Raw genomic sequence first — 17,865 nt, 5'->3', positions numbered from 1 at the left:
GAGATTCTGTACTGCACCCCTTAAAGCTCAGAATGAGAAGGGGGCTGAGGTGACTTTTAGCCACCATTGTGCCTTCCCAATCCTGGCCTGCCCCATGGCCTGGAGAATCCTCCTCCAGCCAGATGTGGGGCTTTTAAAGTCCCTTTACACTTCTCCAGCCCTTTTGTAAGGGGGCCCACACAGAGATGAGGATCTTACCTCTGGTGCTTGCTCTTTATTTCTAGGTGTTTAATAGCATTACAATACAACTAAAAATACCTTATGTACTCTCCTAATGTTCCTTTTTCATGTTAGCAGTTGCTGTAGCTACCACAGGGTTGTTATGGGATTGTGAATGAGAGGAGGTGGCCTGCCTGACCGCGAATGGGGAGATGGCCTATGAGATGATCTCTATTATAATAAGGTCCACACTGTGTGAAAGTCTGAGAGCTCTCAATCTTCCCTATTTGAAAGGTGAATTTGTATTCATTTGATGTTGCTCTCTTCCTCTTGAAGACTCTTGCCATGCTGCGTGCACTGTAAAGCATACAATTGCACTTTATGTGGAACACCTCAATAAAACACGTGTCACCCAGGGGGGCTTTGTTTGCTTTTTCTGCTCTCCCATTTTAGATAAGGACATGACAGCAACGCTCCATGCTGAGCGTGAGTAGAACCTTGAAGAATGGAATCTGAAGTGAAATATTCTTCCTAACAAGCTGAGTGGATAAAAGAAAATACAAATCAACATGCATTTCAGATGGCTCATCTGGATAAGGGAGACAAAGAAAAAAGCAAATGGCTTTTATTTCAGTCCCATTCAATAATTTAAATGACCACCAAACAGCAGGCTGGGTCTCCAGGCACAAAGCTCTCCTATTCCTTTTATTTTTTTTTGTATTTTTTTATGCCAATAGTCTACTCCTGCCACCTAATGAAAGCGGAGGATCAATTCCTCCCTGTTGTGCTCAGAGAGCTGACAATGCAGCTGCATCAGAGGTGACACATGTCAGTGTCTGCAGAATCACACAGCACAGTAAAAATAGGCTGCAAGAGCCAGCTCTGGCTCTTTAACAAGAAAAAAACAGTTACAAAGAGAGCCAACAGCTATGGTATGAAAGAATCTGTTCTCTGTGATCCCTACACAAGGGAGAAAATAAAAGGGAGTTTTTCCAATATATGTAATAGTGTATTTCTTGGGTAACAGAGGAAGCTGTTCATTTATCTGTGATATAATATCAGCAAAATTCAATGTGTATCTGTGTGTGTGTGTGTGTGTGCGTGCGCGCGAAGGGGGAGGGGAGAGAGATTCTATTGAACTAGGCCCATTTATGTCAGCAGCGAGTGTTGTCCTAAGTACTAGCATAGAAAAAAGAAAATAAGATCTATATATGAATATGTTTCATTATTTAAAAAAAGACTTTATTCATTTGAAAACACTACCTATAAGAACTAAATAAATGATACACAAGTAACAACCTTCTGGCCAAATTCTGATCTCATTTGCACCAGTGAAAAGCCAAAGTACCTCCGCTGAAATCCACAGAATTACTCCTGATTAATACCAGGAAAAATTAATTCAGAATCTGCACAAGAATGTTAAAAAAATAAAGTTTTGAACTGGTATTGAACTTCCCTCCCACACATGCACACCACATCTCCTTAGTAATGTCCTGTACCACATACTGGCCCACTTGTGTACTCCTTTCTAGGAGAGTAAAATTATCTCATGTCACAAAAAATTGTGCAGTTCTGTCATTAATCTTATTTATAAGAGGCTCCTGTGAAGCAATTTCTGCTAGGCCAACCTACAGTTTTTTAAAAACTGGGACACAGCACTATGCAAGTGAATGTATATATTTCAGTAGCTTGTCTTTATGAATATGAGATACATTTTCAGAGCATGGATTCTCTGGCATCTCTTCATATATATACTTTAAGCACAAGGCTCTGATTTTCCCCAAAGCTTATTTACATTTCTTCCTGTAAATGTTATAGGAAAAAATATGTTTTTAAGTGGCCATCTGCTAGCAAGCTGAATATAACATCAATAAATATGCAAAACCCAAGAAGTGTGTGGAAAAGGGTTTAAAAATACCTTGGGTTTGTATTGTCTCTCAAATTCAGTTTAACTTTGTTTGGATTGGATTGAAACAAATGCTTTGTATTTTTCATGTAGTATTATTAATGGGTAGTTGTGATGTGTGTTGAAAAGGGAGTCTGAGTCCTAAATTTGCTGTCCTGTCTTGGGGTTTCAGTGTCTTTATCATCAACACTTTAAATCAATTCTTCAAAAGGCAGCGATTTCTCATCTGGGTTTTTATTTGCTGCTGGAGTCTCACCATTCCCACAGATATGGTGCACTAGCCTAGATAATATTGAACCAAATTTTACTCAGTTACATGCCCATGGAAGTCTGGTCACTCTCAAAGCATGAGTGCCAGGAGACAGTCATGCTAGCTTCCCCATGCAGCCAACTATCTTCTCACTATCTGTAATGTCATTGTAAGCTCTCAGTGCAGGTTGGTTGGACTAGGTGACTTTTTAAGGTCTCTTTGAACACTGTGTTTCTATAATGCCTAGGTAGCTCACTGAGTGTGAAGTCCATATAGTTTCATTATGAAGGCTGCTCACAAAGGGCTCTAAATAGCAAATGCCTCCAACTTCTCAGCTTGCCCTTAAGAACCATTCCCTGTGGTTTCTTTAACAGAGGATACAAAGCTAACTAGGTAAATAGTGTCAGAAAATTTCCAAAATGTTGACTCCAACAGATTTCTTATAACTTGACAGGAAGAACTGAACTGTTCAAAATATTATGCAAAACAAATCCACATTAAATTAAGGTTTCCTGCTAATTCTCCATATATTGACTTAATATTTTTCCTTTTACAATTAAGTTATTATTTGTCCCAGAAGTACCTTGGTGACATGAGTCAATATTTTATTCTCTGATCATTCCCCTTATGTGCATATTGTTTCATTCTGAGTGCATATGCCATTACTCACTTGTTTTGAAAATAGTTTTGAAATTCTTTTTTAAGCATAAGAAAAATTGATGGTGATAAAACTTTGCTCATCTTTGCTAGAGTCTATACCATTAATGTATGTGTTTGTTTAGGCATTATCTAATTATTTCTATCTAAGATGATTTCAGGTGACATATAACTTACTGTGCTTTGATACTCAGAGGTGAGCAAAGGGAAGTGGTTTAAATAGAAAGGCATGGCTCCTGAGTTCTAATCCCACAGTTCTAATGCTGGCTCACTCTCTGACCTGGAACAAGTCATATAACATTTCTGTGTCTCAGTTTCCTTTTCTGACAGATAGGGAAAATAACTTACTAGTTTTGCAGGACTGTTGTACATTAGTTAAATTTGAAGCTCCAGGTAAATGCTCAGCATTACAATTAATATTATTATTAATTATTATTATTATTATTATTTCCTTAATATTCCCTTTAACCTGTCCCACACTGGAACCCACTCATAGTGTTTGGCATAAATATACCTTTCTAGCTGATCTCAGGGATGGACGTGTGGTCCATGCAAGAGACTGAACAAACAACTTTGGGCCATGACCCCTTTGAAGCTCTTGCACAGATAACTGATGCTCTGTCAATTGTGGAATAATTCAGTCTCTGTTTAGGCATCTGGAATGCTTCCTGAGCATGTTCACTGGAACCCCCAAAGTCATTGTGGAGAACCTGGTTCTGATCACTCTTGATGGAGTGAAGGATTCACCCTTGGAGGAGGGTGTGATACAGAACGTCTAATAAGACAGTTTGTGACCATAAAAGGGAAAGGAGACTTCTAGGGGCAAATAATGATCTGCCTCCATGACTGCTAAACTGAAGAGACCTGCAGAGCTTCCAGGAGCCAGCAGCCATGAATGCTAACTTCAGGTGAGTCAAACACTGAAGTCTTTCATGGCTGCCATAATACTGGAACAAAAACTTGTTAACATTTCTGGGCACTGTAAATTTCTGTTGTTGCTGGCACTTCCCCTTTGTGATTAATTTTCAGCCTGGCTTTCTGTATCTTTTGTATGTGAACATTTTCCCAAGCTTTGGTCTGCTGCTTTGATTCCTTGGACACTCTCTTTTTTTCCCTCCTTGTCTCTCTTTGTGCTTGTATTTCTATCTGTTTTTGGTTCTTTGGCATCTTTGGCATCTTCCAGAGTGTTTTGCAGTTGCATGAATGGTAGTAAATCAAGTTGACCAATCAGGCAAGAAGATTAAATGCCCACCACAGGAAAACCAGATAAAAACACAAGAAATGCTGAATTCTGTACAATGTTAAAACAGTGTGTGTGTGTGTGTGTGTGTGTGTGTGTGTGTGTGTGTGTGTGTGTGTGTGTGTGTGTGTGTGTGTGTGTGTGTGTGTGTGTGTGTGTGATTAGCAATATATTCCAGTTATAATCAATGGAGTTTATTCTGCTTAAGCCTAACCTTATGCTTTCAAATGCAAACTTTTTAATACATATATATTGTGTAGTTATTTGAGAGAAAAAAATGATGAAATGAATGTTATAAACAATTTGGGCCTAAAAGTGGTTTAAAAGAGAAAAGCAAGTGAAGACCACTGGAGAGAAGTGGCATTTATATAAGCATAATTTTGATTCAAGGCATTTACTCTCTAATAAGTAAGTTATGCCAGACAGTGCCAGTCAGCCAAATTATTTGCATGGGGTGATTCCTAAAAAGGACATGCATTTTATTTTCAAAAGATTCCTTTCTGCATTACTACATGGGAAGATAATATAATATCACCAAAAGCATCATAATATGACTGATACAACCTGATATGAGAAAGTTCAGAAATCCCAGTCATAAAATGGATGCATCTTACCTTAGAGTAATAACATCAGTTTCCTGGCTGCATGGTGGGATTTCCAATTTGAAATTCTTATCCTTAATATTCACAGTAGCTGCAACATTCATAGGGATATTTACATTCACTTTAGCATATGCCTCCAGTCCAGCTTGGAACAGGTGTGTATTAGTTCCCATTACAAAGATCATGTCCTTGACCATGCTGAAAAATTAGAACAACATGGTGAAATTGCACACATACAGTAAACAGCTGACAGATACTTACAATTGCCCTGTGCATTTGGAAATATGATCATCTTATTTTGTACTAAATATTTACCTTAGGGTCAGCTTGGATCGCACTTTAATATTGGCATTAAGTAAGTCAGCCAGTCTGAAATCAGAACTTGGAGTTGGTGAAATCTGTGCTTGAACTATTGTAAAGAAAGAAAAGAATATGAAACTGTGTAAAAAGTACCTTGCAGTCCTGCATACCACTTGATTTTCAATTTGCCTTACCACTTCCTGCAACGTTTGTGAAAGAAGCATGATACAAGCTTGTTTCCATTGGGAATCCAATACACATAGGCACAATGCGACGGACTTCGGCAGACAACAAAGCTTTCGACCACTGGGTCCCTACACCACTTTGAAGATGATTTATGAATTTCTTTATTGAGGGAATTTTTTCTTCTGGTCCATAGAAGGCCTGCAATTATAGATTTGCTCTGTTTAAATAAGTAGAACTTGAATATCATAGTCCATGTCACAAATTATGCTGCAGGAGAAAATCTGCCAGCAGTGATAATAATTACTGTTGATCAAAGTTTGAACTTATTGTATATGATCAAATCCTTACCGCAAAACATCTCATGAGTGTAAAGTTAAAAAAAAAGGAAAGACAGAAAAAAAAAGAAACAGTATTTTACACCTTTTGATCATGTGTCTGATGGTTCCATCAAAGAGCTACCTGTAATAGAGTTTGGATGGAATCTTTATCAAGTGCACCAGAGAGGATTTCTTGTTCAAACATCTTCACGTAGACTGCTGCAAGAGGTTTGTCACTGGGCTGCGCCTTCCAGTCAGAGAGCTGTGTGACAAGAAGAAGTTTGTTAAACTGTTCCTGGCACTGGTAGGATTAACCCCTTACTACATTTTTTTTTTCTGTTAACGCACCGTTTTCAGAACTTCCCTCACATCAAATGCACTGTCAGAATCACTGTCAGGTAAGTGTCTTCTCGCTAATATCTCCTGCAGTCTTTCTGCTTTCAGTCCCACCTGCATAAATAAGTAAATCAGAAATGAAAAAAAGAAGTGTGGGAGGAATTAAAAAACAGCTATATTAATCAGAGAAAAATTGTGGGAATGCCCATTTACCTCCAAAGGTTCAGCAATGTGTCCAATGAAATGGGCCCTGAATTTGGACAATGCTATTGATGGGAATATGCTGCCTACATTATTCAGTGTCAATGAATGGACTGCCATTCCAATCATAAGAGACTCTAAAGAGAAAGGAAAATATACAGTAAAACGCAAGCTCAGTTAGTTTTTAAAACCACAGAGTGCAGACTATATCAATTTACTAATTGCATAATATGAGCAATACAGCATGACATGAGAGAGGCCAGAAATCCCAGTAATAAAACTGATGGCATAAAACTGTCATAAACAGAATATTCTGCATATTTGAACTATTAATGGACAAAATTACAATTCCCTTGCTCGTTGTATAGCAATTATGCTATTTTTTCAATTGCTTCTGCTATATCATTTACATCCGGTCAGATTCTGTAACATCAGCTTATGAGGTGCATTTACAAGACATCATTCAATGTAACTTGACAAAGGGGACCAGGAATTGAAACAGATTTGCCATCCTTTGCTAACAGTTTAGGGAAAGTGATATAGATGTCCTATAAGGACAGATGGTGAGGTGTAGATGTGTCTCCCAAATTACTCTAAGGCAGTTAAATACATCTAGTAATAAAAGTTGCAACTCCTTACATGAAGTGGCACTAATTGCTTGGTAATTGTTAACTGTCAGGTAAATAGAAAGCAATGTAATTTATATGTATTTCCCATTCTCTAGGTTTATCATACACAATGGGGCAGATCCTAGGGCATGGTTAATCTGTACAGAACACGTCAGATGGCTCTGTGCTAAGGTGGTTTAAAACTCTCCCTTGCACTCCCTTGATCTTGGTGCATCTCTGTCCAGTCTAGTTCCTGTTCTGTGTGAAAGCAGCCTCAAGGCTCTTCTGAAAAAAAAACTGGGCTTCAACAACAAGAGCAAAACCATATGAGAACCAGGATAGCACAGGGGCATCCCTACTACAACTCCTTTCCACCAGCTATGTCCACTCTTCCCTTGTTACACCAGCAGCAGCTAGTGTGAGTGGCTGAAGAACTCCTGTGTTAGATCTCTGCCACTGGAGGGTCACCCTTACTTTGGAATTATACTCCAAAACTGGCTTTAGGACCAGACTATACCAATAATGCAGCACAAAGTTGAATAAACTTTACTGAGACCCCCATGTTGCTGCAATCCCATTACATAACACAGGAATCTAATGGAGAAAGGACTGGAGGCAACAAACTAAGCCATCAGGAGCTTTAATTTTGTATGGTCTGCAATACAGCCAAGAGATGTCATTTTAGTGTGTAACGATCCCACACTGGATCACCCACTAAGGAGTAAATCTGGGGCATTCAACACCAGAAACCACAGGTCTCCACCAATTGAGATAGGTCCAGTAGCTAGTAGCATTAGTACTCTATTATCCTTTATATGAACCAGCCACTGATGTAAGATATGACACTTAGTGTGTTACAGTGCATATTGTCTACTTTCTAGGTCATGAAATCTTGTTGTTAATCTAAACATTGTACCTACTGACACTTAATAAGAATTGCTGCTTGTAAATTATTAGATGATTACACAAAATGTATTAACTTGAAGACAGCATGGACATTTTCCATCAGTGTGTGTCAGTGACTCATACAGCTTGAGTAGCAAATATTTTTAGTTTTCTGAGAAAATATTTACCAATATTTACCAATGCAAAATCGTGTTGGCACAGCCATATGATGCACTGTAGCCATTATATCTGGAGAGATGTGGATACATATAAATGCATCTGACTACATGGCATATCTTGAGGAAGACTGAGAGACTGATGGAAAAAACAACAATGCTGACAAAAAGCAATGTTCAAAAATGAAACCCTAAAATATTAATAAATGTGTTTTATGTAATTCTATAATAATTTCTAGAGTATCTCCCTGAATGCATTTTAAAAGGTACAAAAGTTCACATAGCACATATTAGTGATTTCATTTCTTCAGGCACTCTCTGTCTGCGTCTCCAAGGTAGCAAGCATGTGTATCGTATATTACTGTGATCACTGTGGTACGTACTATACTTATTTCATTGTAGAGCAGATTAAATGGTTATGTAAAATCCACGAAAGAAAGGCAGAGCAATAACAATCTACCAAGGCGTTGCAATAAAATAATAAAATAAAATAATAATAATAATTAACAACAACAAAATACATCAACATTTGTCACTATAGGTTTAGAATGTTTCAAGGACTTGTTTTTCATTGATTTTTTACAAAAATAGCTTTAAATATCCTGATGAGTTACAAAAGTGATAAAAACATCCCAATACAGAGGGACTGTGTTTATAGATATAATCGCCCTAGTCTGCCAGCTACATATGCCAAATTGTTGGGGCTGTCATGATCATTTGTATGGGGGAACCACTTAAATAATCACCATTATCAAATATAACTTGCATGAAAATAGCTAGAATTTGGTTGAGCAAGCATGTGTCTTCTTATCATGCTCTCTCTCTTTATACAGCTAACGGCCATACACTGCCTATGACCTGTGCAAGAAACTCCCATTGACAGGAGTGGAATATCAACAGGATCCTATGCATGGATCTACTGTATTGTACAGGAGAATTAAGGGTATGATGGTGCAAGAAAAAGCTATGGACGTAAATCTTAGTTGTTCATGGGAAAAGGAAATGTTTGGGTCTGAATATTTTCAAACTTGAATGTTTAAAGATAGTCACCTATTTTCAGAAGTGATGAACATTCACAGCTGCATTTGAATTCAGGGGGAGTTGTGGAGGCTCAGCACTTTTAGAAATCAGACCATTTATATTCAGTTTTGGTCAGTTTTAGTGCTCACCTATGGTTTGAAAACTTGGCCTATGTCTGCATTGTTCCTAGCCCATCATGGAAGCTATATTGGGCTGGCTGTGTACAACGTAAAATGCACAGGGATATAAATGTCTTTAAAGGGAAGATCCTTAGATATGACATATTCTTCATGACAGAAGAATTTTCAGGTGCAATGTGCAACTGACAAGCAGTTCAGAAATCTGTGGGTAGAACTGGGCTTGTATGATTGGCTTGTATGATTCCCCTCCCACTCTTAACTTATGTGTAATTTATTTCAAAGCCTATAGGTGATTAATATAGATGGAGAAATTTGAGCCTTACCTCTAAACATACTAAAGCGGAAAACTTTGCTGAATCGATAGCTAGGTCTGTCAAGTTTGGGGCTGAGTATTCTGATAGCCATTCTGCAGGCAGAAGCCCTGAAAGATTCAGTAAATTGCACCATATTAACATCTCCATTGCAGTTTTCAGGAAAGCAAGTTTCTCTTTTAGAGAAATAATGTGTAGTGCCCTTACACGACTTGGAGATCTGGAGCTGTACTTCTGCCCAGAGCCCTCAGGGACGTAAAGATGAAAGTTGCCACTTGCATGCTAGGTTCTTTTAGCATAGCATTAGCTAAAGTCATCAAGACAGGAAGACCTGGTTTGGTTTCAAGCAGAACAAAGGCAGCAATCATTCGGACTTCAGGATTAATCTTGTGGTTTAGGAACAACTCCAGGGTAATATCTTGTACCTGAAAAGAGTAAATAGAATTTTAAGTTACTGTATGTTTGAACATTTGCAATTAACTATTCATCTGTTCCCACGCTTAACCACAATTGTAGCACAAGTCTTGTGTTAGAAACAAAATCCATGCTTTATTTTTTCCATTTAATTTTTGCAAGTAATGTGGCAACAAAGTTCATAATTTTAAGTTCAGAAGGGACCATTATGACCATCTATCTAGTCTGACGTCGTTGGGCCAAAGGACCTCATCCAATGTATTTTGCATGAAACCCAGAATTTCTGTTCGAGCTATAGCAATTCTTTTAAAAAGCTAGTCAGTCTTGGCTTAAAGACTTCAAGTGATGAAGAACCTGCCACCTACCTTCTAAGTTGTTCCAACGGTTAGTTACCCTGAACATGCCTTTTTTTCTAGTCTGAATTTGTCTAGCTTCAACTTCCAGCCATTGGATCTCATTATAGCTTTTTGTCTGCTAGACTGAGCAGCCCTCTACTATAAAAAATCTCTTCCCCACATACATACTTGTAGATTCTCATCCAGCCACCTCAAGTTTACACAACAAATTTAACTGCACATTGTTATATGTGACAAATATAGTCTGATCTGTACAATATTTAGTAGTGTAAGCATCCAGGTTGTGCAGTGTAAGGGCTTGATCCAAAATCCTTTAATGATCAAGCTCTGACTGACCTGATATTAATTCAATGATGTGGATTAGCAAATGTTAAAATAAAGGTGACTACAAGGATGCAAATGTTTCCAAAATGTACACAACTATTTCAAATCAAGCAATGAAATGAAAGGCCACCTGATAGGACTGATTAGTGCAAATTTGTGTGTAGTAAACCACAAACCTGGGATCACATTGTTTCTTATACAGTGGAACACCCAGTCATGGGCATTAAAATACTTCAGATTAGGGTTTTTCCAAAAAGTGCATAATGTAATGTAATGTAATGAAATAACTGCCTGGCCCACCTGAGGAGTGCTGGGCTCAGGGGGGAATCACAGCCACAGTACCACTTTGAAACACCAAAGCAGCTTTTTCTTTTCCTCTAAAGAAGAAACCATGCTCAACCCCTATCTCCCTGCTTAGATATCTCATGCAACCTAGCAGCTGTTTCCTTATTTTTCTGCTAAAAACACATTCTGGAGCGTTTTACCCTGGAGCCAATATATGGGATCAAGACAACATATACGAAAATTGGGTATAACAGAAATCCTGATAAAGCCTCAGTGGGATGTTGTAAATACAGCTGATGTAAATAAAGATTAATTAAAACCATATATTTTGTTTTTGTTTAGAAAAAGAAAAGAAAACAAAAATATTCCACCCTGAGTGATTAAAAAAGAATCTTGAACGTAAGTCAAACTTGAAAACATAAGGTTTCTGGTTTAGAATAAAACTGTTTTCAGGTGAGAGGAGCTGTAAAGCCAGATCTGTGGAGTAAGAGACTATTTTGTGCTGCCTGATCATAATATAACTCAAAGACAAAAGTAACATTTAATAAATGTTCCATTTATGGTGTAAACACACACAATGTCTATACATTCATAATTAGGATTCAAATCTGCAATATCTATGAGATATAAATATATTGCTAAGATATGGCTCTGATTTATGACTAGATGAGACACTTAATCTATAGTTAATAAAAATCTTTGGAAAACCTTGCTTTGTGGGTTCTCTCTCACACCAGTGTTGAAATAACACTAAACACATTTTGATCAGTAACTTCTCTCTCATGTATCTTTGGAAAATAAGATTTTAAAATGAAATGTGGACAATAACCCAACAACAGAATAATGAACGTATCCTTATATTAAGCTATTCCATGCATTCTGAAATACTGAAGATGAATGTGTCATAAGGAACTGGAGGTTCCCACTCATAAATAATGGAATTAATATAAAGAAAACCACCAGAAGTATGTATAAAATGCCACTCCTGTCTTGCAACAAATAGAAACAACACAGTGAGCTTATAGCACATTCTAAAGAGGGATTCTTTGTTTCCTTACCTTTCGTGGATCTCTCTTGGCCAGGTTTCTCAGGGCCATCACTGCATTACTTTGAACCCTGAGTGGGAGATCAGAAGCATCAGAAGCATATCCTGGCATAAACTTCATGATGCGCTTTAGGATGTTTGGATGTCCTACATTCCCCAAGGCCTTCAGGGCCAGGACCATTTCTTCCTCCTTGGCCCTGCTGGATGCTTCAGCTGCAAAATCATATAGTGGCTGAAAAAAAAAAAAGAGGGTTTAAATTGCAATTCTGTTCTGTAGACATACCCGGGGGGGGGGGTCATTGAGTAGTTTTAGTTTGTTCAAATAATTTAATGGAAGTATTTTCAGTTGCATTTAGTGCTCATGGAAACTGCTGGAATTTTAGTGCTGAAGACTGAAGTTGTGAATTTGTTCTTGGAACAAGTACAGCATAGACAGCAGCAATGCACAGTTCCTTACCGATATACCTTGAACACGATGGGTTAGATATATAAAGGCACAAATGGCAGTTAGGACCCAATTCCCATTGACTTTCAATGGGAGTTAGGAACCTGGCATTGGTGCCTTTGAAAAATCTTTCCATACCTGTTTAAGAACCCCCCTAGATTCAAGAAGACAGACTAGTCTTTGGGCTCATTCTGTCTTTAGTCTCTTTTAAGAGATGGTTTATAAAGGTTCCAATCTCTGCCAACTGGAGTGGCAGTTTTTATAGCATCGACTTCTAGGGAGACCACCAGACCATTTCATTCTGCTGCTTGTAAAGCAAGCAAATCATAACATTTTTTAGTCACTGGGCAGGATTTGTACTTGTGGTCTAAACAGCTGTCACTTTTGAGTGTGTGGTTAGAACTAACTATTGCCTGGTAGATAACTCTTCTGACTGTACAAACAAGGTAGCATTTTGGTGACAGGAGGTTCTTCAGTGCTGCAGAAGACCCGGAGCGGACCCCCTCGCCGCCGAAGTGCTGCCAAAGCCCCGGACCACTGCCGAGTATTCCAGTCGGGCCCCGCAGATCATAAAGCCGGCCCTGCTGGTGAGTGACCTTGTGCAAGTGACTTAAGCCCTTTGTGCTTCTGTTTGCTCAACTGCAACATGAGGAAAATGATACTTACCACCTTTGCAAAGCACTTTAAGACGTACTGAGGAAAAACGCTGTATAAGAACTGGATATTATTATTGCCAGTGTAGTCTACTGGTTTAAGTAGGTGACTGGGTGTCAAGATTTCTGGGTTCTATTCCTAGCTCTACAACTGACTCATTGCTTGACTTTAGGCGAGGAATTAAGCTTTGTGTTCCTTCATTTGCACATCTGTTAAATGGTTCTGTTTATCAGTACCATAGAAGTGTGTCCATAAGCGCCAATTTTCTCCGGCGCTGGTGGGTGCCCATGCCCCCCTTTCCGCACCCTTGGCGCCACCTCAACTCCACCCATCCCTGCCCTGACCCCACCCCCATTCCAACCCCATCTCCAAAGTCCCTGCCCTAACTCTGTCCCTTCCCTGCCCCTGTTGGATCCCATCCCCACATCCCTGCCCTGGCCCTGCCTCTTCCCCCAGTGTGCTGTGTTCCCCCTCCTCCTCCCTCCCTCCCTGCCCCACGAATCAGCTGTTTTGCAGCACAAGCGCTGGGAGGGAGGGGTGAGAAGTAGGATGCTGCGCTCGCAGAGGAGGCGGAGGTGAGCTGGAGAAGGGGTGCTGGGCGGGGCCACAGGGAGTGCTGGTGGGTGCTCAGCACCCACCAATTTTTTTCCATGAGTCCTCCAGCCCTGGAGTACCCACAGAGTTGGTGCCTATGAGTGCGTCATGAAACTTCACTATAAAGCATTTTGAGAGCCTCAGATAAAAGGTACCATGAAAGTGTGCAGAATGATATGCTTTGTCCTTCCAACCTTAATTGTCTCAATTACAATTTTTCCATTAAAAATAAATAAAAGAAATTCAGGCTGTGTACCTGGAGAGCTGACTCAGGGCAAGAGTCTGAAACGGAGCAGTACTTGTGAACCAATGAGCCATAGACTAGATAGGCAATTCTGTGCAGTAAAGTATCTGAGCGTGCATGAGCCTTTTTCAGGATGAGCTAGAGAGAAAATATTTGGACATTACCATCACTAGCAAGAAATAATTTAATTTTTATTTTGCATTTATGTACATTTTATATAAATCTGCATGCAGGAAAAGGCAGTGCATAGCAATTGATATTCCCTGAAAGGCCGGCTTCTTAGTTGGTCAGTGGCTGTTACTGTATTTCAAATAGTGACCACATGGTATCTCTGAGAAACTTCAGATTTGTTGTTTTAATAATATTCCAGATTTTGAGTTGGGTATTAAATTCTTGTTGTAATCCAAAGGGTGAAAAATCACCCAAGTAGGGAAGGTGAATTTTACTGAGAACTGAGGGATGCATAGTATTCATAAAACTATGAGTGTTCTTTGTTGCTTTATAATTGCCTGAACTGTAGGGACAAAAAACTAAGAGGGATACTAAATATATCCCAATAATTCAGACTGATGGGACTATTTAGCATGAAAGCATATGCTAATATTTTACTTGAACCCATCACTTTCTGCCCCATAGGTGAACATGCTAATAACTGGTCTGTGGTGAGATTCATAGAGGGCCAAGGTTTGCTTTATGCTTCTGAGGGCAGAATCTGACCCATAGAATATGCACAAAATTTTATAATGAGGCTGATTCTACTCTCTCTTACACAAGTTCATTCCACACTGACATTATTCCCTTGACGTCAGCAGAATTACTCTGATTTATACCAGTCTAGCCGTTGTGGGGTCCCTGAGTTACAGAGCCAATCTTGATCTAACTATAAAGTTAATTTGGACAAAAGACGTCCAGAAATCACTTTGCAACATTAAAACTACATCACTTAAGAATATTCAGCTGTTTCATTCTGGCTTCATCTATGTCTCTTTGATTGCTTCCACCCTTCCAACACAGTCAGGAAATAAAGTCTTTTCAACCTCACTGCCAGATATAAAACCTTTGTATTTTCAAAGCCTTTGCAATCTTGCCAAAGGAGTAAATACAACGGATGCTAGAATTGGTGGAGAAAGATTAGAATGTTAAAACATCCTACCACAGATTCCTCTATCACATCACGGGTTGGTGTACTTAAATGCAGGCCCACAAGCACTGCCTGAGCTGCTTCCAAGTCACTGAGTTCTTGCCTTTCAATTTTATGCCTTAAGAATTTGATTGCACTATGAGTCGAAATGGCAGAAATTGTATCCAAAATCAAGCGCCTGCAATAGGAAAGACAGTGATCATTTTCCAGATCTGCATCTGAACACATTAATTTCATATCTTCAATCATAGTTTTAAGAATTAAAGTTACTATTACCTATATACAGGCCGGCTAGAAAACTGTTTCCAGACTGACTCATAGATATCATCATTTGCTGCCCGGAAAAGCTGTACAAGTTTCAGGAATTTTGATGGAGCATCACTAGGAACCCGCTCATGTGTGTGCTCTACCAGATACCGCAGGTTTTCCACTATCTGCAAGAAAATTAAAATATACAGCAAGATCAAATATGTTCCCTTTCCCACAAGCATCAGCACCAATTTACAGCGAAATATTTACTTTCAGCAGTTAATTTTACCTGACTCTCCAAGTTTTTGATTTTGAATAACTGGCCAGGAAGCGGAAGCCATTCACTGCCAAAATAGTACCGAAGTGATCCACGTTTCCGGAATTCTGTTGATGGGACTTCTGGGGAGTGTTTTTCCACATCACTCAGTACCAGCTTCTGCCTGCAATGGAGAAACCCAGTGAACTAACATCATGAGATCCAGCATGCAAAATTAAGAGAGGTTCTGCTCTTAATATAATTATGTATTTTTACAAAAGTGTTTTGTTACAAGATGCAAAGTTATTCACAGACATATGCACTGAAAACCAGAGAGAGGGCCTGATCCTGAGAGAACCTGCAACTCCCAATACTCAGAATGTATCAGGGTCAGATCTAGACTTTACTCCCCTTTAGGATTAAAGAACTGAAATTCCAGGGGAAGGGAAACTGGGTCAGGAGGAGTATGTGTGTTGGGGGTGGGCAGGGTGAGGGGACTTAGTAAATAAGATCAAAGAAAATGTGTGTGTTATATTTACATTTGTGTACTGAAGTTCAGACAAAAATAATGGACTTGATCCTTCATCAGAAATCATCACTGAATTTTGAGCCTGTCTAGAGGTTCCCTGAGAGTTCTTAAACACTTCTTCAATTTCTGGTTTCAAATGGAAGTGGAAAAAGTGAAATACTGCAAGAAATGTTACAGTCTCTTCTTAAATTATTACTGATCCAACTGTAAGCAGAATGTCCTGGGGTTTTCATAAGATAAAATGTTCTCTTGAGAGTTCCCCATCCTGATTTCTGAAGCAAAGAGATTCAGATACTTTGGAAATACATCCAAACCTCTGGAAGGTTTTCAAACTGAACCAAACCATCACCCTTCATCATCAAGAAGTTTTTAATGAAAGACTGTGTTTGTAAACATTTCTTATCCTTGCCATATCTGTGGCTAAAGGGATGTGTCCTATCCTGCCAATTTCATTTAAATAGACCATTTAGGACAGTATAATACTTGTAGGTATTTGTACTGAACATCTGAGAACATTCCAGTAGATACGATTGTACTGAATAGTCTCTAAAACCTTCATAGAAAATTGGCATTTACCAATATGGAATCTCTACAGAGATCTTTGGAAACATTCCACACACAGTTTCTAAGGAATTTCATAAGATCTTTACAAAAATAGTATAGAAATACTCTACAGACAATCCAGTAGGAGCTGAATACAAGGATCTCTACAATCAATAGAGATTTTTCCTCTCCAGAAAATGTATACTATATTACTGGAAGGGCATTGGAGTCTGGTAGTACAATGCCAAGTACACTCAGACAGGTTTCTCTCCCCCTTCCAGGACACGCCAAATCTATTACATACCTTCAGCTCTGAAGTATTGGGAAGAAGCATATGTACATATATGGGAAAATGAATATCAAGGCTTGGTCTACACTTAAAACTTATATCAGCATAGCTATGTCAGCTGGGAATGTGAAGGGGGAAAATAAATCTAGTGACGTGGCTATTACAACCAATCCCCCAATGTAGATGCATCTTGCCAGCAGACACACTCTTCATTGGCATTAGCTAGTGCTGTTCAGGGAGATGGTGTTACTATACTGGGAGAACACCTCCATCTGTCAGCATATGGTGAATCTACACTGGGAACTAGGCTGGCATAGGCATTGTAATGTAGCCATGGCCTAAGGGTGGGATTAAAAGGTAAAATAATAGTAAAACTCCCCTAATATCAATGGGAGCAGTGTTAGGCCAGCGGTGAACAGTTTTGAAAATCTGTACTAAAGTGTATTAAATTTCTTGATATTTTACTTAAGACATATGAAAAATGTATTTAAAGTAGCTTTAATTATCTGACAAATGCTTCCTGGAGACCCAGGCTGCATGCCCTCCTCTTACTACCCCTAATGTGGTTTGCCAAGTCTGCTGGACAGTTCATGGAGTACAGGAGCAGGGAGCAGAGCAAAGCTACTGCTGAGTCTCTTTTCCACTCTTTTGGGAGCATCAAGCAGCCCTTGAGGAACAAGAGGGAAGCAGTCTGTGCTCTCCTGAAGATAGAGGGCCAGGTCCTAAGGGGGTGGAAATCAGTCCATTGGCTCCAAGAGGGGTCTGCTAACTTACAACAGCCTGGGATCTGGCATCTGGTCTGCAATTATGCCTGACCCTTTCCTGGGCTGCATCAAACACCTTCCATCATCACCACCCAAATGTGTATCCATATCTGATCCTTAGAGTGTAAAAGTTATTTAAAATACCTTACCCTACCCCTGCTTGTTCACTGTTTAACCAAGTTATGCCTTCTTATGCTTCTTTTGGCTAATTAATTGGTCTCTACCCCTTTATTTATTTTTGTTACTGTTCTCTGAATTCCTAATTTGTTCTAATCTTTCTGGTATTGCAGTGCCTAGACCCACAGGCTACAGTGAAGGGACTAGTTCCTCAATGAATTTTATGGAGCAATGCCAGTTGACATAAAATAGGATCTGGCTTGAGGTGAAATATATCTAAGTGATAAAAAGAACTCCCTCTCTTCGCTACTCTGTGACATGA

The 17,865-nt window shown here is 39.1% G+C and overlaps 1 protein-coding gene across 1 annotated transcript in view; it reads right to left on the bottom strand.

Annotated features, from left to right (window-relative positions):
• The window catches only part of LOC115656779 (vitellogenin-1-like), a 56,312-nt gene that overhangs the window by 20,692 nt on the left and 17,755 nt on the right, over positions 1–17,865 (bottom strand). Inside the window, exons 8-20 of the mRNA XM_030573928.1 lie at positions 15,335–15,485; positions 15,073–15,230; positions 14,809–14,974; positions 13,668–13,793; positions 11,732–11,950; positions 9,502–9,719; positions 9,307–9,404; positions 6,167–6,291; positions 5,966–6,067; positions 5,760–5,879; positions 5,309–5,498; positions 5,130–5,223; positions 4,827–5,012 (exon numbers count right to left, since the gene is read on the bottom strand). Coding sequence (XP_030429788.1) covers positions 4,827–5,012; positions 5,130–5,223; positions 5,309–5,498; positions 5,760–5,879; positions 5,966–6,067; positions 6,167–6,291; positions 9,307–9,404; positions 9,502–9,719; positions 11,732–11,950; positions 13,668–13,793; positions 14,809–14,974; positions 15,073–15,230; positions 15,335–15,485 — 1,953 coding nt within the window. The remainder of the gene's footprint in view (positions 1–4,826; positions 5,013–5,129; positions 5,224–5,308; positions 5,499–5,759; positions 5,880–5,965; positions 6,068–6,166; positions 6,292–9,306; positions 9,405–9,501; positions 9,720–11,731; positions 11,951–13,667; positions 13,794–14,808; positions 14,975–15,072; positions 15,231–15,334; positions 15,486–17,865) is intronic.

The sequence above is a fragment of the Gopherus evgoodei genome, chromosome 8 (genome assembly GCF_007399415.2).
Source record: "Gopherus evgoodei ecotype Sinaloan lineage chromosome 8, rGopEvg1_v1.p, whole genome shotgun sequence".
Classification (NCBI taxonomy): Eukaryota; Metazoa; Chordata; order Testudines; family Testudinidae; genus Gopherus; species Gopherus evgoodei.
Note: the sequence above shows the minus strand (reverse complement) of the source record. Positions and strands in the feature narration are given on the sequence as shown.